At 38.4% G+C, this 21131-nt stretch overlaps 3 protein-coding genes across 7 annotated transcripts in view; 2 read left to right on the plus strand and 1 right to left on the minus strand.

The window, feature by feature from the left end:
• Positions 1 to 178: 178 nt before the first annotated feature.
• LOC123747338 (target of EGR1 protein 1) lies at positions 179 to 10424 on the plus strand. The gene is made up of 6 exons (XM_045729490.2): positions 179 to 487; positions 2163 to 2322; positions 4671 to 4846; positions 5095 to 5348; positions 6400 to 6568; positions 9611 to 10424. The coding sequence occupies exons 1-6, from the start codon at positions 380 to 382 to the stop codon at positions 10208 to 10210; spliced, it is 1467 nt and encodes a 488-aa protein (XP_045585446.1). The 5' UTR covers positions 179 to 379; the 3' UTR covers positions 10211 to 10424.
• Positions 10425 to 10513: 89 nt separating this feature from the next.
• The window catches only part of Uba4 (Ubiquitin-like activating enzyme 4), a 78346-nt gene continuing 67728 nt past the window's right edge, over positions 10514 to 21131 (minus strand). Inside the window, exons 1-3 of one of the 5 annotated variants that reach the window (XM_045729491.2) lie at positions 16534 to 16610; positions 16275 to 16418; positions 10514 to 14809 (exon numbers count right to left, since the gene is read on the minus strand). In XM_045729491.2, coding sequence (XP_045585447.2) covers positions 13449 to 14807 — 1359 coding nt within the window. In that variant the 5' untranslated portion in view covers positions 14808 to 14809; positions 16275 to 16418; positions 16534 to 16610 and the 3' untranslated portion in view covers positions 10514 to 13448. Of the gene's footprint in view, positions 14810 to 16274; positions 16422 to 16533; positions 16611 to 21131 lie in introns of those variants that run through there. The other 4 variants (XM_045729494.2, XM_069319885.1, XM_045729493.2 and 1 more) reach the window with 4 other exon arrangements.
• The window catches only part of LOC123747340 (uncharacterized), a 33544-nt gene continuing 30965 nt past the window's right edge, over positions 18553 to 21131 (plus strand). Inside the window, exons 1-2 of the mRNA XM_069319739.1 lie at positions 18553 to 18689; positions 20371 to 20498. The gene's annotated coding sequence lies outside the window, so the exon portion shown is untranslated. The remainder of the gene's footprint in view (positions 18690 to 20370; positions 20499 to 21131) is intronic.

A 21131-nucleotide genomic window follows, 5' to 3' on the forward strand; every position in this document is an offset into this window, starting at 1 on the left:
CAGTGTCGCTGTAAACAAAACGTTATTTTCACCAAACAATACACATCATCTTTCCTTCAGTAAGCTATCAATAAATAATGTATTAACATTACCTCGTCTTATTCAAACTTTTAACAAATCCCCGTGAAGTCTGCGCGACGTAACGAAATTAAAAAAAAACCTGTTTAACGATATGTATCATCGTGTTAAAATAGCAGCGTGTGATGGTGGGCCGCTGAGTCCAAACGTTCCTGCCCCGCAAGACTCCTCCACACACTACTCTACAGTCTCCTCTACAGCTCCCATGTCTAGCTCCTCCCGCGTCACTCCCTGATGCTCGGTGACAAGCTCATCCCGAGTGTGTGTGTGTTCTTGAGGCTGCAGAGTGCCACTTGTCACCATGGGCGACAGTCTGCCCATCATCGAAGTCAGTGAGGACAACTTTGTCAAAGTGTTCCCAGCCATACAGGCTGCCATAAAGGATGCTGCGTTTGTGGCTGTAGATTGTGTAAGTAGAACAATTGATGCTCAGCAACGTTTATTTCCTTATATATAACTATCTGAAAGATTCATTATAATATTTTTTTGGGGGCAGAAGCAGCCTATATATATGTATGAATTATCCAGTCTCCGTGGTGTAATGGTAAGACACTCGCCTGGCGTTCCGTGAGCGCTTTGTCATGGGTTCGTATCCTGGCCGGGAAGGATTTACTGGGCGCAAATCCTTAACTGTAGCCTCTGTTTAACGCAACAGTAAAATGTGTACTTGGTTGTAACAACGGTTCTTCGCGGCGGGGATCATATTCCAGGGACTTGCCCAAAACGCTACGCGTACTAGTGGCTGTACAAGAATGTAACAACTCTTGTATATATCTCAAAAAAAAAAAAAAATGTTAGGTTTGTATTGTTTTGAGGTTCCCCAAGGTTGAACTACTGACCCTCTCCCCAAGGTGTAACCCCCCAACACACTTATAACAAAATTATTGAAGTAAGGGCAAAGAGGTAGAAAAGCTTGTTGATAGAACCCGAGTGCTTGGGGGAATTATGTAAAACCCTGGTTTGTGTCTCAGAGAGGCTACAGGATCTGAGTGAGGGCAGTAGAGCTCTTGGTTCCAATTCTTTTGACCATGTCATGGTACAGTCGACTAAGGCAGCATCTGGGATCAGGCATAAGTTTGAACCCTCGACACGGCCCTCGTGGATTTGTTCATTTGATATATCACGCTATTGTGATTTCTGTGTGTACAGTATGTGTGATAAATTTTTGCAACACTTGTTTTATCATAGTGTACAGTACTTTATGAGTTATAGTCGATTTGGCATACTGCAAGTTTGTCTCTCATGACAGCCCATTCTCGCCAGCATTCTCAACATCAAGAAACTGTTGTACTAAAGTGCCTCTTCCTAACCTACCAGAGGACCCACGAACAGAAAACTTGACATTACATCAATTTCAAGAGTCTACCATTTTCTAGTACAGCAGTTTTTGGAGTATATGTCTGTAACAGTTGTTGAGGTGACTTGAATAGAGATTTGGGATTATACCAGATTCAAATCCATCCATTCAACGGAAAATTGGAGATAGACGGGTATAAAAGCTCGTTACGAGAGAGGGAGGGGAGAGTTGTGTTCTTTCAAATAAAGAAATTATTTATGACTTAAAAGTGAAACCAGAATTGGAATATGCAGAAGTTGTATGGTGCCCATATATCAAGAACCACATAAACTGAAAAGGTGCAATGACATGCTACTAAATGACTTCCTGAACTGAAAACAAAAGTTACCAGGAGAGGCTAGAGATGTTAAATATGCCAAAGCTAGAAGATTGAAAGAAAAGAGGTAATATGATCACCAAGTACAAAACAGTAATAGGAATTTACAAAATAGACAGAGGAATTTTTTAAACCTGCAACTTCAAGAAAGAGGTCGTAGATTCAAGCTCGGGAAACAGAGGTATTGTACCAAAACATGAGAAAGTTCTCTTTTGTAAATATTATTTGTATCCTTATATATGATGACTTGGGGGGATACCTTTCTTGATCAGGCTCTGAATGTTTTTATAGTTTCTTCTTGATAGCTTTGTTTGACACAGTTATACTCTTCTCCAATATAGTACAGTGTATAGCAAATTTAATTTCCAGTCATTGTCTTCTGATAAACTCACAGGGTAATAACTTTTTCAGGAACTGACAGGCATTGGTGAACACAAGTTGTTAAACTACCCAGAGATTGACATGAGGTACCAGTACACTGCAGATATTGCCCGCAACTATGCAGTTATTTCACTCGGATTGTCATGCTTCACGTGCAAATCTGTTATTGATATTGAAATGGACATTGAAGGTTAGTAATTTCACTTTATTACATTATTCAGTTTCTGTATATTAATGACATTATATAATTTTATTCATTAACTATTCCTAACATCATATGAAATAACAAGGGAATATTGCAACAATTTTCCATTTCCAAGGTATCCCAGAAATGCTTGTCAGTGTCTTTCTGGTTCATCACTGGGGTAAGGGACTCCTGGGCTTTGGGTTCTGGCATGGGTTTTCTTACCCGTTAAATTTTTGTGGTGTTGGCCAGCCTTTGGGCTGTCCTCAGCCCATTTCTGATGGCTTGGGGCTTGTTCTGGGAAGTCTGCCTGGTTGTTGGCCTTTTGTTTTACCTAGGATGTTCATTGGCTTTGCTGTTCTTATACAGTATTGTGCTTGGCACATTGTTACTGTTCTTCTGTTCTTGACCCTCTTCTTCATCTGCCATCTTCTACTGTGGGGTTCCTTCCAGAAATCAGGTGTTGAATGTAATGAAATGCCATTTTCTGGTGGGGACCTCACTGTACTGCCTGAGTGGTACAGTACTGAGTGCTGGGGAGACGGGACACCACGAGCGTAGCTCTCATCCTGTAACTACACTTAGGTAATTAATTACTTAGGTAATTGTTACCTGTCCCTGTCTTGTTCCATTTTTCCTTGTGGGGATCATTTCAGGCAACAATGAGAAGTTTGGGTATTGGAACGTTAGGTGACCAGAACCAGCATCTAGTGGTGGTCAGGTGCAACATGGCTGGTGTGTTTCATCAAGGGAATGATAGTTTGCCTTGTTACATTTTGGTCCCTAATTTCTTTTAAATTTTATTTTATATTTTTTGCCCACCCCCATACGATCCTGTGATCTGTGGTGGAAAAGGTTACAGAGGCATATAATGGGCTTTGGAAATAAATCCCAAAATTCAGTTATCTAAGCAAGTTGCAGTCTTGATGAACTAATTACAGTGTCACATAATGTATAAGAACTGGACTATAATAATCTCTAAGCTAAGCAATTTACATTTGTGGAGCTTGTCACATATAATTTTATTTATTAGGCACTGCCTTGTATGGGCCAATAGGCCTTTTGCAGTTACTTTCATTCTTATGTTCTTAATTTGCCCATCATGTACCCCACACTAACCCAGTGAGAGGCAGCAGGAAGTTCACGGTAGTATGCATTCACTATCTACAGTGAGCAAACATGGGATAACTTGACTAAGAGTTATGGCAGAACATTATTTTGAGTGAAATGCATACACAATTTTTTGGACATTAGTTCAGAAAATTATTTGTAAATTCTTGAATTTGATCACATTTAATTACATAGTGTGATATGTGAATAGTTTTGTTAAGAGTTTACATTTGGTCAGATCAATTTTGGCAGGTAGTGAAACCCCTAAAGGTACCTGTTGCTGAGCCTAAACCTAGCTGTATTTCATTATAATATTGTAATATCTAGAAGTCTGCTGACCTCATTGGATGACTCATAGATTTGTGGGTCTTCCTGCATAATAGTATTTTATGTAGTTGATTTGTTGCAATTATTTTTTCTGGAGATTTTTGTTCATTGGTCTTTGGTAGAACTCTGATCCCATAGCTCTCCTTCTCTGTTAAAGAAAGCTAGATTATGGTCAAGTCTCCTGATAGGCAAGGGTGGGTCTCAGAGGCCTGGTGCATTTACCTAAGCATAGCTTGGCCAGTGCTTAGTTCAGGAAAGCTACTGAGGTCCTTGCCAGAAAATGGCATTTCATTACATTCTGTGCTTGATATATTTGTAGTTACTGTAGTTGCTTTCCATAACATGTATTATGGAACATAACATAGTTTGTTAGAAAATATTCTTTGAATTCTTGGGAAGAAGCTTCTTTCTGATCATGATCTGCTGTCCCTTCCAGTTCCCCTTGATGTTTCCTATTGACATGGGTGTGAAGTTTTCTGTGCATCTGGAAGTGGGTGGCCAGGTTGTACTGTGTTGTCAGTGCTTCCACCTGGTGACACCTGGTATTAGCCTACCTCTTAGGCTTAGTGCTGAAGGTGGATTCAGTAGTCATGTTTTAATCTTGAGGAATGTTTGGAGGGGGTTTTGAGTACTTGTGAGTTTCATGTGGGCTCTCGGTGCTGGATTGAATACTATTTGGTGTAGCTTAGCACTAGTACGACCCTGTCTTGTCCTGATTGCATGTATCATGTCCCTTGAACCCAGTTGGCTCTTCTCTTAGGGAGAGGCTTTGAGCTGTTTCAGAAAGAAGTTTTTAATTAGAACTCAGTCAAATTATTACATTTCAAATTTCAAGTGTTATTAAACTGGGGTATTAATTTTCAGTAAACTGTTTGTCTTTGAAGGGAATTTTTATTTCTAGAATTATTTGCTTGCAGGTGATGACCGAATACGCAGTCACGATTACTTGGTGCAGACCTTCAATGTGCTAACATTATGCAATGACAGCTTTAAAGCTGATTGTAAAGCAATCAAATTCTTGCTAAGTCATGGATTTGATTTCAACAAGTTATATACCAAGGGACTTCCCTATTACAGAGGATGTGATAGAAATGTGAGTAATATAATTAGTTATTCCAAGTTTGTGAGTTGTAATAAGAGGTTAAAAGTTACTTTCAGTATTGTTTCCATTCTGATTTGATTATAAGGATATACTCTACATATACATGGGTACATATAAATACACATACATACATAGACACACAATATGCAATACTGTAAATATTTTCCCAGTACAGTACTAGTAATTTATTTTCATAAATTTTTACTGGCCTATATCTATTAGTTTTGTTGTATTTTCAGAAAGATGAGACGCCAAATGTTCGAAACCTATTTACAACAATTTTGCAATATCAAAAGCCAATAGTGATCCATAATGGATTGTTAGATTTGGCATTTCTTTACCAGTCATTCTATGCAGATCTTCCAAAGAAGGTTGATACATTTGCTGCAGATCTCACCGATATGTTTCCTTGTGGAATCTATGACACAAAGTATATTGCAGAGTTCCACCAGTCTTTGCCAGCTACTTATCTGGAGTATTTGTATAAAAGAATGTAAGTATGTACATTATGTATATATATATATACTCTGTGCTTGAGCATGTAGTTAGAATCTTTCTCCTAAATAAAGTAAAGGATTTTGTGTTTGCAAAATTGCCTAAAAGGAAGTACAGTATCTCAAGACACAAGTAGGTGCTCTGTTATCTTTCTAAAGTGTATGATGTTAAGATATCCTAACTGTTTACAAACAGTGTTTATTTAGCTTTGCACATTTCCTTCTCATTCCTAATCTCTGAATATTATCTTTCACATCCAGTTTACTTTTAATAAATAATAATCTGTGATAGATTAGGTTTTGTTATTTGTCCGATATCCCTTTATCAAAGTTTCTTTCCTTGTCACTATTGGTTATGTGGTTCTGGGTTTGTTTGTATTTCTTATGTTTGTTGGTTAGCCTCTTCCTGTATTGTTTCCCCAAAAAATTTTTAAAGCTCATAATTTCTGTTGAACCGGTTCTGTTTTCTTAGCCTGTATTTGTCTTTGGTACAGTATTAGAATGTGTGCCTATTATAAATATCAAAATTTTGCATATTTCTTATTTACATCCTCTCCTAACAACAAAAGTCCCTAATGAAATACATTAAATTCAATTCAATTTCTTCATTATGCACCCCATACCCTCCTGTGGAATACATTAAAGAACTGACAATTTCTCACAATGTCCTAAAGTTTCTTTAGCATCTTTTCTCTAGTCTCTTCTATGTTATAATGAATGGTGCATTTAATTTCCAATAGAACACAAGTGCTCTACTTATAGAGGCAGGTACTGTAGGTCAAAGTTTTTTTTAGTGAATGAGATCCAACAATAATGGAATATTCTCCCTTGCTCTCATGGCCTGCTTAAATGCCTCAAATTCAAATGTGAATTTGACTGGCCATATGCTGTTATTGCCTCTTTAACCTCCCAGTCTATAACTTATAGATTAAGGTTACCCTTTAATAACAATTTGGCTTTATCTTGATCTACTCTCATGTATTATCTTCCTTAACCTAATTCTTATATATATGCTGTGTGGCATTTTAAACCTTTACCTTTTTTCAACAGGCAGTTGAAGAATGCACGCAGAGGAAATATGGGAGACTGGCACATACGCATGCAGTTTCCTCCGTATCCAAAAAGCCTGGCAAGTGTTGATTGGCATCCATATCTTCAGATCCATAATTACAGTTTAGAGAAGGATGATGACGGCCTCGATATTTGCGAGATGTTTGCAGTAAGTTGCAAAGTATTTGTATTTTTACTATCAAACCAACCATGCAAAAGCAACTCTTAGCACTTTCATAAAGGCTCAGTCTACATCCACTAGAGAGAGAGGGGTCTCATTGGACAGGGCATACAGTGGGACTGTGGTTTAGAATGACTCGAGTGAATGGGACCCCTGTCATGGACCAAAAAGAATTTACTATTGGAATACCTGTACATCCTAGTTATATGGAATAGGGACTGCCGGACCAAGGCTGCCTTGATACACAGTACTGACTAAACATCAGAAATGCCGTAGTAGTAGTAGTAGAAATCCATCAGTCATAGGAGACTATGGAGTTGCACTGGTTGTCAGTGAGGAGTGGCCTCTCCAGGGCGCAGAGTAGGGCGAGGCTACTTCAGGAGAGTGGCCTCTCTTGTAGTAGCTACTCCAGGGGCAGTAGCTTAGTTTTAACTAAATCTTTCAGTTTTCTGGGTTTTAAGGATAGAGTATTAGGTCTATAAAGCTTAAGTGGAGTTTGCTTACTCGGAAGCTTGGTCTGCGCTACACAATTAGACAGATGTGCATCACTTATGTGACATTCATTCAGCACTGTTTAGTCAAACTTCAATGGTTTTTCAGATTTAAAGACAGGAAGTTCATAAATTTATGCCCTAACTGTAAATGTGAATTTGCAATGGTTGACTGCTTTCTATTGACCAATTTATTCCATTTTTTATTGCAGCCTCTTGAGCAAAGAGGATATGTTAATGTGATGCAATATTTAGTTTATTACTGCTAGTTTAGCTAGCCACTATGTGTAATCTTTGTTGTCATAGCTCATGGAAGATGATTAGAGTAGTTTTCCAGGTAGTAAGCACATACATTCCCTTTTTTACAGGCAGTACAGTAGTTCAACACTTGTACAGGTGGCATATGTTTCATCTCCACTGGTGGAGTTGTAAGAGTGAAGATTTTGTAAATGATGCTTTTGTGATGGCTGTGCCAGGTCCATGGTTTTGATGAGGTTTGTCTAGGGTACACTTTGGCAGCTGGTCAGCTGGATTTAGAGCCCTGTCTTGACCCTGTGGTAAAAAATTTCAGTACTGAATTTTACCAATAGGAACCCAAATAAAACAGGAAGTATTGGACTTATAATCAATGTATTGTTTAGGTTCTGTGAACTTCCTCACCAAATATACATTTGGCCACAAGTTGTCTGGTTAATTAGCAGTGATGTATATGAGATTGTCATGAATAGTCTATATATAAAAAAATCTATGGTTTGAAACAGGTACATAACCAAATTGCATAAACTCTGTTGGAAGTATCACCTCAGCTGTTGTGAAATCATGCCAGCAGTACAATAGATACTCCATTCTGTCTGACTAGTGCCTCCTGCAGATGTCTCTCTTGACCTAGAACGTTACTGCTGGCTCTTGTTAATGTTAACTAATTGGATGCTCATCCAGAGTGAGGTGAATATTGAAGGAATAACACATGAGGAGCCAATGACCACTCTTATCATAGTGTTTGACTACATCATGGACAGGATGCATAACAGGCCCATAGTTGGAAACTAGACTGCAGAAGGGTGAGACACACCCACTGGAAACTCAGTGGGTGTGTGAACTACAGGGGAGGATAAGAAATATGATGATGGAGGATATAGCCCATAAATGCACGTAAACCACAGAAAAATACATAGCACTTTTAGAATTGTTATAGACAAGGTAACATAAGTACCTTGTTGATACTTTGGATACCTATGTATGTGTAAATTATCAGGTCAGGAATGTTCATCATGACAAACGTAAAGATACTTAGGCCACATAGCAGAACCAAATAGATCATGGTATATAGCAGTGTTGAAAGGAATTGTGTGTGTGCAATTGTGGTTCCCAAATAAGGAGGGAGTGAAGTTTGCAGTTGTCTCTACTAGAGATAGAGCCACTCCAGGTGATGAGGTAGTCACCATTGTGGGCTTGGGGCTCGACCTTGCCAATAAATGGGAGGGGAAATGAAAAGGATCAATTGGGATAGTCAAAGATGAAGCCTGGGCCCAACTTAGCTGAGGCTATGGAGCCTGATTTTCCATCAGTGTTCGACTCTGGGCACCCTGGTTGCCGTCCCACGAGCCTATGTTTGAGAAGTCGTTTCGGTTACATCACCTTTTGAAAAAAGTTTGGACCTAGGAGCCAAGGTATACCACCTGCCAGAACAAGAAAGGGGGCATCATCCCATGTGCAGGAAAGGCCTCCCCCCCCCCCCCCACCTTTTATCAACAAGGGGTCCTACTTCATCATACATTCTTCTACACCAGTGCAAAAACCTCTTTCTCCCTGTCGCTTCATTCCAAACACCCAACCAATCTCCAAGAGTGGCCCCTCGTGGGTGACCCATCCGGCATGTGGTCCAATGACCCGAGTGGGAACCCTGCATTTCTCTAATTTTGCATGTGTATGCTCTTTACCTGCTTTTTTCCAGCATCAATGTTCCTTGATGCACTACCATGTTTGATGAAGTTAAACAGCTTCATGAATTGCGATCTGTTGCCACATACAGAGTGAGATTGCATTACACACTATGTAATGCAATCACATTTTATAAATATGATGTTGCATGAAAAAGTTTGCTTCCCAAGGAATGTAAACAGGATTGATTGTATTTGTCTATCTGTAAATCCAGCATTTGAAGTCTTATGCTTATGACTCCATATACAGGTACACCTATGAACACTTCTTGTCAAGATACAGTAGTATTTTTTATTAATTTGCTGTCTTTACTTTTGAGTGTTAGACAATGTAGGATGTCCAGATACTGCATAGATGTAGGAGAAAGCAAGCTAGACATGTTTAAGTAGCTGCCAAGGACTGAACCCAGGTACTGTATAAATCCAAAGATTAAGTGAAGAAAGTGGGACCAGCTATCAATAATGGCTATAAACAAGAGAAAATTATTTTACATGCACTCTTCTGCTGTATTACAAAATGGCAGTTTGAGAAAAAGTATTTTTTGTAAAAATTTAATTTACTGAATTTTGGGGGTTTTCATCATACTTTTTTGTTTCAGTTCCATGGCTGGTGCTCAAGGAATGACAAGTGTACCATGAGTCATGACATAAACAAGATTGTGAAAATTCTCCAACCTAAGGGAGCAAAAAAACGTGGCACTTCAAAATATAGTGGACCTAAATCGGGATCACTTGTTCGTATCATTGAGGAAGCGGCGAAGAAAGAACTTTTAGAGACAGAGAATGGAGACACTTTAGACGTTACTGACACTCCAACAAAAAAGTGCAAAGTCTCTCGTGAAATTAATGGAAACAAAATTGAAAAGAAAACTGAAAAGAAAATTGTACTTGATGTAGCTGCTACAGAGAGTACTGCTGACCCTAAAGTAAATGGGAAGCAGAGTGCTAGTGGACATAGGGCCGGGTTTGATGCTTTCATGACAGGGTATATATTTGCAGCTCACATCTCTGAAGTTAATAAATTAACATCTAAATCCGAAGGGTTTACTGCAGACAACATTGGCATGTCTGAACAAGTGAACAAAGTTTACCTAATGGGAAAACAAATTCCTTTCCTTATAAGAACTGGCATGTATGCAAACATGTCTGCAAACCATACATCAAAAATTCTTAAAGTTAGAAAAGAAGAAAATGGTTAATGTAATTTATAGTTATGTCAGATTCCTGAAAAGCCAGTTTTGTATTTCAATTCCAAATTAATTTATATTTCTTTAAATTTCAAATAATTAATTGTACTTTTTATAATGTAATACATAAATCATGTATTGTATTAGCAGATGCAGTTTTTTATACTCATATGTTGCATCTTACACTGTATAAAAAGTTAAATAAAGGTTACCCATTTTATGTTATTACATGCATTTTTACGTTCCCTTCATATTTTTTTAAACTGCTGAATAATACAAGAAATTGCATTTAAGGATATTAAGATATGACAAATATAAAATTTAGTGTTCATTGTGCAATTATATTATTTATTGCTGATAGTAATGCAGATAAAGAGCTTGCATCAGGGAAATAGTACAAAGGATTATTCTTTTATCAATTATTTTCTTGTATAGTAAAAAGTGCTCTTGCATCAAGATACTTGTTGTAACATGTATAATACAGTATTAAGCCTAAAAATTCACCATTCTACCTACAATCACTTCTCTAGTGAATAAACAAGTGCTACTCTCATCTTATGAGTAAAATCACAACCCACCTCATCCACTGGATGGTCTTGTGGAAATTCTTCATCCTTACATAGTGTGCCCTCCTGTAATTCTTCTGGACTCACTATTCAACTTGTTCTTCAGCTCCATTAAACATGATAATGATCACCGATTCCAAGTGGTGAATCGTGTTCTATTCTCAAGAAATCTGTCATTCACTTTGGGTGAAAATTTAATCCAGCAAGGCTAGTTCATCTTCTCCCTTGATAGTTACATTACGAAGTACTGTACTGCATCTATCCCTTGTTGCCTGCATTAGGAAGTGCTGTATTGTGTCTGTCTATAGTGTCCACCAGTTATGGTCTCCATGTGTTATTGTCCAGTTACTTCCTTGTGATATTCACCAAGGATTTGAAACTTTGCTTTCGTTCTACTGTTGCTGTCTTTGACCTTCAGACTGTTTTTATTCTTGTCTGGGCCTCCTGCTGCTTGCTTGGCAAGTAGTATATATATGACGACAAACACTAACCTTTGGTTCTCTAATTTTAACATACCTGATGTAATTTTGTGGGTTGGGGCCAGCTTTGACATAGATGTTTCTTCAAACTCTAGTGTACTGTGCCTTTTCTTGTAACAGTAATGCCAAATGCCACAAACTTCCCTGATCACTTGATAGTCCTTTACATACACTGCATCCATTGTTATTTCTAAGTTTTCTTGCTGTTACTACAATGTTGAGAGGCTGCAGCTTCTGCATCTAGGAATTCCTGATTTAGTCTGTGATAATGTCCATATTTGTCCACATCACTCCACACATGGCTCATTACTACTGTTGTGTTTGGGGCTCCTGTTGGGTAGTCGAGGTAAGGGTCTGTTTGCCGATTTTAGGATCTTATCTCTACACTTTACTTTTTTCTTCTCTCGTCCAAAAACATGCTTTTTTTTTTAGGTATACTTCCCTATATCAATTTGCACCCATCAACTTAATTCTGGTTCTGCTAGTATGTGACCTGTTGCCCGCTGTAATGTACACGTCATCTTAACTAAGTGTACAGTATGTCTCGCCCTCTTGGGTCATCTCGCTTGCCATTATTAGCTACAAGTTCTTTTTAATCTATCCATCTACAGCTCTTGTAACCGTAACATAATTATCGTCTTCAGCATCCTTATTGCAGTGAGCTATACATTCTCCTCACAGCTTTTTAACATGACTTGTTTTCTCACTAGGTTTTTAAAAGCTTCTATAAATGGTATCCCCATTTCACCCTCCTATTGGTTTATTTCTCCCATTTTCTTCCTTGTCTCTTATAAACTCTAATTCTTGTTCCCTGGCTTCATAAAAGTTATATTCCTTTTATAACCTTTCTCAGCCCATCTTGTAACTTTCACTTCCTACCTTATATTTTAGGTATCAAACTGCTCTATTCACATGTGCAGCCATTTTATTATCATATTCCTATCACCTATACCCCATCATAAAAAGCCAAAGATTTTTCAACACTTTTCTTTCACATACGGAGCATAACTGGCATACCCCTCACAGCGTTCAAAAGAGAACTTGACCAGCACCTTCAAAGGATGCCTAATCAACCAGGCTGTGAGTAGCTACATCAAACAGCCTGGTTCATTAGACCAGCAACCCGGAGGCCTGATCAGAGGCTAGGTCATAGGGACAATGATCCTGGAAATATCTAACTGGTAACAGGTCACGGAGAATATTCTCAGTACAGCCCTATAACTCATATGCCTTGTAAAGTCCTGCAATTTTTTGTCCATTATCCTCACCTTTCTCATTTGGGAATTTTCTATCTCAACTCTTATCTTTTCCCTTAGATGGGCTACATCTGCTTTTCAGAGGAATCAGAGTTCTTTGGGGTAATTTTTTCCAGATAAAATTGCTTCAAGGAAGCAGTCTTATATCTGATAGAAAACCTATTAGCTTTCTATTCAATTATGACTGAAGTCATAATTACCCTAAAATACCCAGTTTCAATAAAAGATTTAATATTATGATTATGCACAATTTATGTAAATGTATTAGCTAATATAATGAGGCATTCTCAAGACATCACACCAAAACCTTGAGTGAATTATACTGTAACTTAATTAAAATGGCATGACAAAACTATAAAATACAAAAAATATCTAGTACTGTAATAATTGCAATGGAATGTGGCAGAGTGGGTGTGACTAAAGTTAATATTTTTGTTAATACAAAGATGTATAATTACATCTTAGGCTCAACTAAAAAAACTTTTATAAATTGAAACTATTAATACTAATGTTAATTAAATAATCTATATTAATCTTATACTTTTCAACACTTAATTACTGGCCACAGAAAAAAACTTTTGCAGGATTAGTAAACAAACACTATTGTACAGTATATCAATTATAGCAAATTATTTTGTACATCTAAATGCTGCTAAAGTGGATAACTTTTTAAATATGAAATGGAAACACTCAGCAACAATGTGCTATAGTGACAACCTATAAGGTAACTCAATGCAACTCCCTATCAGTCTCTTTTATATGCTGTACAGAATATTTGTACCGTAACTTGACAAAAAATCTACTTTGTGCATTGGTCCTTTCCCAATTAACATAACCTTCAATAAATGCTTATTTAGGTTCCCAAGTTATGAAGAGTTCAGCAAGAACTCTTCAAATTCAATATCAGTAATGGAGTTTTGCTGTGAGGCAAACAATTAATGATGTCTTATTAATATACTGGGAAAGTAGGATCTATTTTGTGTGCCCATGCTGTCAACCCACCTATTATATCCTTAATCTGGTATCCTTGTTGAGTAAAGACTGATTGCAGCTGTTGAACTGCTAACTGAGAGTCATTTCCCCGTCGGCAAACACAGTAGATTGCCTTTGTGTCCAAACCGTGTAAGTGCTCTTCAATGACAGCAATATTTTTTTCACTACTAAGCTGCTTCAGGGGAATATTTATACAGTTAGGAAGGGCACAAATCTCTAACTCGACTGGAAGTCGTACATCAATAAGTACGTGAGGAGACTTTGCTTCTAAAATGGTCTTGAATTCCTCAACGGTCAATCTTTCATCCTTTTCCAGAAGTGTCATATTTTTGTCTTTGTCAGTAGCTGCTGCGCCACAAAACTGTTCATAGTCTATAAGTTTGAGAATGCTGGGATTTTCCCCACAAACCTCACACGAACTTCTATTACCTCTCAGTTTGACAGTGCGGAAAGATCCTTGCATTCCATCAAAAAGCAATAATCTCTGAGATAAAGATGACCCTAACCTACTGATTATTTTTATTGCTTCTAGAGCTTGCATGCAACCTATCACTCCGGGTATAACACCTAAAACACCTCCATCAGAACAGTTGGTGACAGTTTCAGGCAGAGGAGGCTTTGGGTGGATACAGCGATAGCAAGGGCCCCCTTCAAAGTGATAAACTGTCAGCTGACCTTCATACCTTAGAGCTGCCCCAGAGATTAATGGTTTATTTGTCATAACACAAGCATCGTTCAATAAGTAGCGGGTAGCAACATTATCTGTACAGTCTAATACAAGATCATACTTACTGATAACTTGTATAGCTGTATCACTTGTGAGAGCTATATTGTATGGAATGACCTCTACGTGACCGTTCAGTTCCTTCACTGCAAAGGCTAAAGACACAGCCTTCGATATTCCAACTCTTCTCTCTGTGTGTGAAATCTGTCTATGAAGATTACTTACTTCTACCACATCATAATCTAACAATCCAATGCGTCCAACCCCTGCAGCTGCCATGTAAATTGCAGCAGGGCATCCCAAGCCTCCACATCCAACAATTAATGCCGATGCTGCTCCCAATTTCCTTTGCCCTTGGGGTCCTAACTCCGGTAAAATTAATTGACGAGAATATCTGGCAATTTCTGCATGACAAAGAGGAGTGTCTGTCTTTGGTGAAATATTTTGATCTTTTAGGTCTTTGACAAGTGTAGCTTGCAATAAATCAAGGCTCTTATCATGATAGTTTTCCAGCTGCAATTTCAGATATTCATTTTCCTTTTCCTTTTTCTTGAGCTCTTCAAGTAATTCTTCTCTGGTCAGGTTTTCCATTTCTGAAAGTTAACAGTACTGTACTAGGAAGCAATACATTTTTTTGTTTCAAACAAATTCTTTAAAAACACACTTCTATAATAACAAATGTAAACTAGGAAATAATATATTTTCAACTGAAGCTATAGGTGGCTAGCTCGTTGAGCATAATAAATCTAACAAACAAGAAAAATGTTTAGAAATTTAGAGATGTTTAGAATCATATTCTAAAATCAGGTATCAGATCATCAGATTTTTTAGTTAGATAAATGATACACAAAATATAGTTCAAAATATGAAGTTCAACCACCTCATACTACCTCAAGCCCATAATCATGTCCCAGAAAAAGTAGCTATCAGAACTATAACGAATTATGTTGGAACCATTTCACATTTCCTCATACTATATTTATTATATTTATATTTTTAAGTAATTAATTGAACCTTTAGCTTTTTACAAATATCACAAGCTATGAAGAAGTTTATGTTGCTAGTCTGAATTCAAATACTGTAGCACAACACCCCACTGGTATGTATCCAATAATACAACACCCCACTGGTATGTATCCAATAATGCAACACCCCACTGGCATGTATCTACAGAACCTTGTATACCTCAAATGTCAGACCAATACTAGCGTATGAGGCTAAAGCATGGAATCCATATCTAGTTAGAACACATACACAAAACGAAATTAGAAAACATTAAAAGGCATGCCACCAGGCCAGCCACCAAGCTGAGGGGTATGAGCTATGATGAAAGATTACTGGAACTAAACCTTATAACCCACAACCAATATCCAAATAGTGCAGCACTAGTGGCCAGTATATGGTTAGCGCAGCACCCCCACAGGTCTGTCTCCAACTAGCGCAGCACCCCACAGGTCTGTCTCCAAATAGCACAGCACCCCACAGGTCTGTCTCCAAACAGCGCAGCACCCCACAGGTCTGTCTCCAACAGCGCAGCACCCCACAGGTCTGTCTCCAACTAGCGCAGCACCCCACAGGTCTGTCTCCAAACAGCGCAGCACCCCACAGGTCTGTCTCCAAACAGCGCAGCACCCCACAGGTCTGTCTCCAAACAGCGCAGCACCCCCACAGGTCTGTCTCCAAACAGCGCAGCACCCCATAGGTCTGTCTCCAAACAGCGCAGCACCCCACAGGTCTGTCTCCAAACAGCGCAGCACCCCACAGGTCTGTCTCCAACAGCGCAGCACCCCACAGGTCTGTCTCCAACTAGCGCAGCACCTCACAGGTCTGTCTGCAAACAGCGCAGCACCCCACAGGTCTGTCTGCAAACAGCGCAGCACCCCACAGGTCTGTCTCCAAACAGCGCAGCACCCCACAGGTCTGTCTCCAAACAGCGCAGCACCCCATAGGTCTGTCCCCAAACAGCGCAGCACCCCACAGGCCTAAATCCACAGCAAGAGCAATACATGAGTATACAGTTAATAATCTTTCAGGAGGGGAACGAAATAAGCTCCTCACCTCTCAAACTAGCAGCACAACCTTGGAGAGATGAAGCATCAGCTGTCGTGTAGGAGAGACAGATGACGGGAGGTGTCGTCCTGTCACCCACGTGACTAGCGTGTGCTGCCCCCTGGCCGGCTCCTCACACCAGTCACCCAACCGCTGCTGAATGATTATATCAATTAATTCATTGTACCGGGGGACAGGCCGCCAGTGTATATATATAGGTTAGGTTTATATCGAGGTCCCCTACTCCCCCTAAGGTGGAATTATTGACCCTCTCCAGGATACAACCTCACAACAAGCTTGCCTGGGTACTCCCACCACCCAGCTGGGGGAGAAGTCAGCTGATCGAGTAAACAAACAATGCACTCTAGGCACGATTTTCATTATCAATGAAAATATAAAATAAATATAAACTATATATCATTCCCCTCAAAAAACGGGACAGTTTAGAGTATCAGGATTTGTCAGTAAGCTTTGTTAAATGTGGTTAATTTACTATAGTTATAAATATAGTTAATTTACTATATTTACTATGTGACTGTACCTCTCTCAACCAGTTTAAGATAAAAACGAAGCACTACCTAATAAATTCCCTGTAACCTACCTTACCCCTCTATTGTCAAACCATGTCTGTTTTTTAAACAACGCTGTTTATCGACCTAATTGTATGTGTGCTGGTTTTCAGCCATGTTCCCCCCTTTTTATCTTTATTTTTATTTGTTCTCAACACATTTTATACTTTATACTCAATTAGTATTAAGCTTTAGTCATTAATGTTTTTCATGCCCGAAACGCTTTGCGTAATAGTGGCTTTAGGCATTGTATGTATGTATGTATGTACTAAAATTGTGCAGTTGGGCCCAGGACAAATCTATCTGCAAGAAACTCAATACACGTTAGTGGCTTTGCAAGAATGTAAAAATGCCAGTCTTATGTAATCACAATCTCATTGTGTCTTTCTGTAAATAAAAATTATTATTACTATTATTATCAATCAGATGTGAGAGATGTAAACTGATATACCACAGTACTTGAAATTTCGACGCCTTATGCGATGCTTATAACAACGAGGAAACTGGAGGCAAAGCCCTCTTTTATTTTTTACCTCAATAAACTTATTTCAGTTTCAATTTCTTTCACTTTTAGTGCATTAAATGCAATGGCAAATTCAGTAAATTTATAACCAAGATATGGAATAATCATAATAATAATAATAATAATAATAATAATAATAATAATAATTTATTCATAAGACTACAATGGGTTGGTGAGATTACATAAGATTGGTATTTTTACATTATTGCAAAGCCACTAACACGCATATCGTTTAACATACAGTATTATTTTGGTAATATGTTTATTGTTTGTGATGTGTGTCTATGTATGTATTAACACGATGTACTGAACGGGGTGAGAATAACTTGAGCTACCTCATCCCTTTGTGTGTATTTTACCTCAATAAACTTATTTCAATTTCAATTTACAGTATTATATATATATATATATATATATATATATATATATATATATATATATATATATATATATATATATATATATATATATATATATATATGAGGAGGAGCTACAGGAGGAACATAAGGTATTGATGAACAAATTTATAAACTTTAAACAAACAATAGAAAATACTCGTGTAAGCATGCTTCCCTTGGCAAACCAGGAGAATCTTAAAGGTAATCAGACACTGGGTGAATTCAATGAATTCAAGCAGCGTTCAGGATAGGGATGCAGAAGCAATCGATAGGCAAAGGCGAAAAAACAACCTCGTCACAAAAAAACTTGCAAAAGAAGAGGACAAAAATGACCATACAATTTCTTTAAAAGATCATATGTAGCGCATACAAGGGGCTCAACAAGATAATGTTTGTTTGAAACAAACATTAATGTTTGAAACAGGAGACAACTCGTCCTCGACTCAAATCCATTACATCCAGCGGTCGACCCCACAGACGCATTTATAAATTTTAACATGCTGTTCATTCAAAACGGGAATTTTCTCAAATATAAATTAATATTATACTATATTAGCATATTGTGCATATATAGGCATAGGTTAGTTTAGGTTCTGTTGGCGATTATTTGTATTTGTAGTATGTGGGTGAAGCACTTATAGCGTTGTGATTCACTCAAAATTCGTCAGTGAAGCACTTGTTCCGGAAGTGTTCGACCGTCAGCAGTTGTGAGTCGTGTGTAAACCGTTTTTCATTTATAAACAGAGGGTTTGGTGGGTGCATGGAATCACTTTTGGGTCTGTTTGGTGGACGGGCCGCGTGTGTAAACCGTCTTTCATTCGTGAACAGGGAGTTTGGTGGATCGATTAACGAGCATTTGACCTTTATTGATGAGGACGGGCCAAGTAACGAGCCCTAGTGGCCAAAACACATCACGTTGTCCGGTGGTCTCCAGGTAGAGCTAATGTCCAAGACGTTCGATCATTGTCATGGTTGAACCAGGATAGTCATAATCACCATGCAATTAGCATTCACTGAATGTCTTATCATTTTAAGCCCATGTTCCTGAATTAACAGTCTCTGATGCGTGCTCAACCCACACCCATTAACGTCATAGATTTCTTAACTGTAAGCAAATAGAGCATTTGTATAGCATCACACGTCTCACTTCAGCATTGTGCTTCACATCTGCATATTCTCACATTCAGTGTTCCTGGCCATGATAGATTATCCAGTCTCCGTGGTGTAGTGGTAAGACACTCGCCTGGCGTTTCGTGAGCGCTTTGTCATGGGTTCGTATCCTGGCCGGGGAGGATTTACCAGGCGCAAATCCTTAACTGTAGCCCCTGTTTAACTCAACAGTAAAATGGGTACTTAGTTGTAAAAACGATTCTTCGCGGCGGGGATCGTATTCCAGGGACCTACGCGTACTAGTGGCTGTACAAGAATGTAACAACTCTTGTATATATCTCAAAAAAAAAAAAAAAAAAATTATCGTAATGGGAAACCCAGCCTACACGAAAGGATAGTATATTGATGGAACGTACACAAATGGACTTGAACCTATAAAATATTCACCTTTTGTACCACAATGAGCATGCCAAAAATTTAAACAATATACAATCTTACCTGTCTTAGGCCTAAATAAACAATCCTAGGCCCATGATAGATCGTATTTTTTTAATATTTGAATAAACATTTGTATCTATAGTAGCCGTTTCTCAACAAATCACAATGTTGGATAGACAACAGATGCTTTTTAACCCATAGAGTAATAAACTAATTGAATCATCTATCCGTTGTAGCTATAATTGATAGAACTACAGTTCAAAATTTACCGAGAAAATACTCCTCAGGAATGTGTTGGGGCTTTTGACAAGTCGCAGGCTACCTGTCCCCAATTATGGGTAGCCATACGTAAACCAAAGTCGTGTGCAGAGAGCCAAGTGTAATTACAATATTGTAAACACCAATATAAGAGTAAATTTGAATTGCAGATGTTTCGCCCATAAGCATCTGCTGATCTTTCGACATTGTTCCAGCTCGAGTGTGTATTGTTTTTTAATGATTTCAAGTGACGTATGTGCGCGCAAACTGTCTGAAAACATTGCTTGTAGCGCTTGTATGGACATTTAGATTTAGATTTTGTATGTGTCCAGCTTCGCTCTTTTCCAGCCTTTTGTATGTACACAGCCTCGCTCCTGTGCCAGGTAAGTCCATCACGGGCTTACTATAGCCTGTGCTACTTGGAACTTTTAGTTCCCAGTGGCTGAATCTTAAACAACAACAGTACATACATTGAAGATGAGTTACAGACATAATGTTGGATTTAAAGATAGAGCTAGTACATACAATACCTAAAACCACTAGTACGCATAGCGTTTCGGGCAAAGGCATGACATGTGACAAACATTATCATATCTGCGTTCATATTTGAAAACAATAAAAATGCCTTCTTGCTGCTATGTTGAATGTGAAGGACAAAATCAAAAGTGATATAGTCTTCCCGTATTATTATGACACCTTGTGGAGCGTGTCCGTTTCCACGCCGCAGAGAACTGTTGCGAGGCTTCAGTCTGGTGAAGTTTGCATTGTTCAGGAGTCTATTTAGCTTTATTTTCCTCGTGTCATTCCAGGTGCAGATGTGGAGGCGTTAACGGTCAGCCACAATACGCACTACCAACTGTACCTGAAGCATCGCTGCTCTTGCATGACTGCAGCGGGGTGCAAGTCTCACGTTATAAGAAGTCGAATAGTAGATTATGTGAGTGCTCAATTGCTGTATAATCTATATTATAAACATGGCTGTATTAATCGAATAGGCTATTTTTTACTGTTTCAAGAATCAGCTGCATTTCTTTACAGATTTGTTTAAATCAGCGGGTTTTTTTTAAACTTGGATGCCACGGAACTTTTACATTTAATAATACAAATTATCGGAACTTTGACCAAGAATTAAGTTTTTAGGATGTGCCCTCTGTTTATGTGCAGATCAGGAAATTTATATGTACAATTAGTGCCCCGGTAGGTGTTACTGGGCTAGGTAGCTACGTCCTTGGGTGGGTACTGCCCCAAAAAGTTACTGCTCCTGGTGACAACTGTTCCGTGTAGACACTGTAGAACATCCGAGTAGCTGTAACAAGACATTTAGAGCATTGTACACTGTGTGAGACCAATACGCGGCACCTGCAAGGAACCCTGGTCTAATATAACTAAGGACACACTAGAGAAGAGTTGGAGGTATGCCACAAGACTGGTCGTAGGGACGAGAGGTTTAGAGTAAGAGGAAAGACTGGGGTAACTGCATCCTACTACATTAGAAAAAGAGACAGGAAATAGATGACATGCTTACGACGTATAAGATCATAATGGGTATTGAAATAAATGTCATGTTATA

The sequence above is a fragment of the Procambarus clarkii genome, chromosome 94 (assembly GCF_040958095.1).
Source record: "Procambarus clarkii isolate CNS0578487 chromosome 94, FALCON_Pclarkii_2.0, whole genome shotgun sequence".
Lineage (NCBI taxonomy): Eukaryota > Metazoa > Arthropoda > Malacostraca > Decapoda > Cambaridae > Procambarus > Procambarus clarkii.

Coding starts and splice junctions, on each gene's coding strand:
- LOC123747338 (XM_045729490.2), top strand. CDS start 380: ATGGGCGACAGTCTGCCCATCATCGAAGTCAGTGAGGACAACTTTGTC. Junction 5,349..6,399: donor GAGTATTTGTATAAAAGAAT/GTAAGTATGTAC, acceptor TTTTTTCAACAG/GCAGTTGAAGAATGCACGCA. Junction 6,569..9,610: donor ATATTTGCGAGATGTTTGCA/GTAAGTTGCAAA, acceptor TTTTTGTTTCAG/TTCCATGGCTGGTGCTCAAG.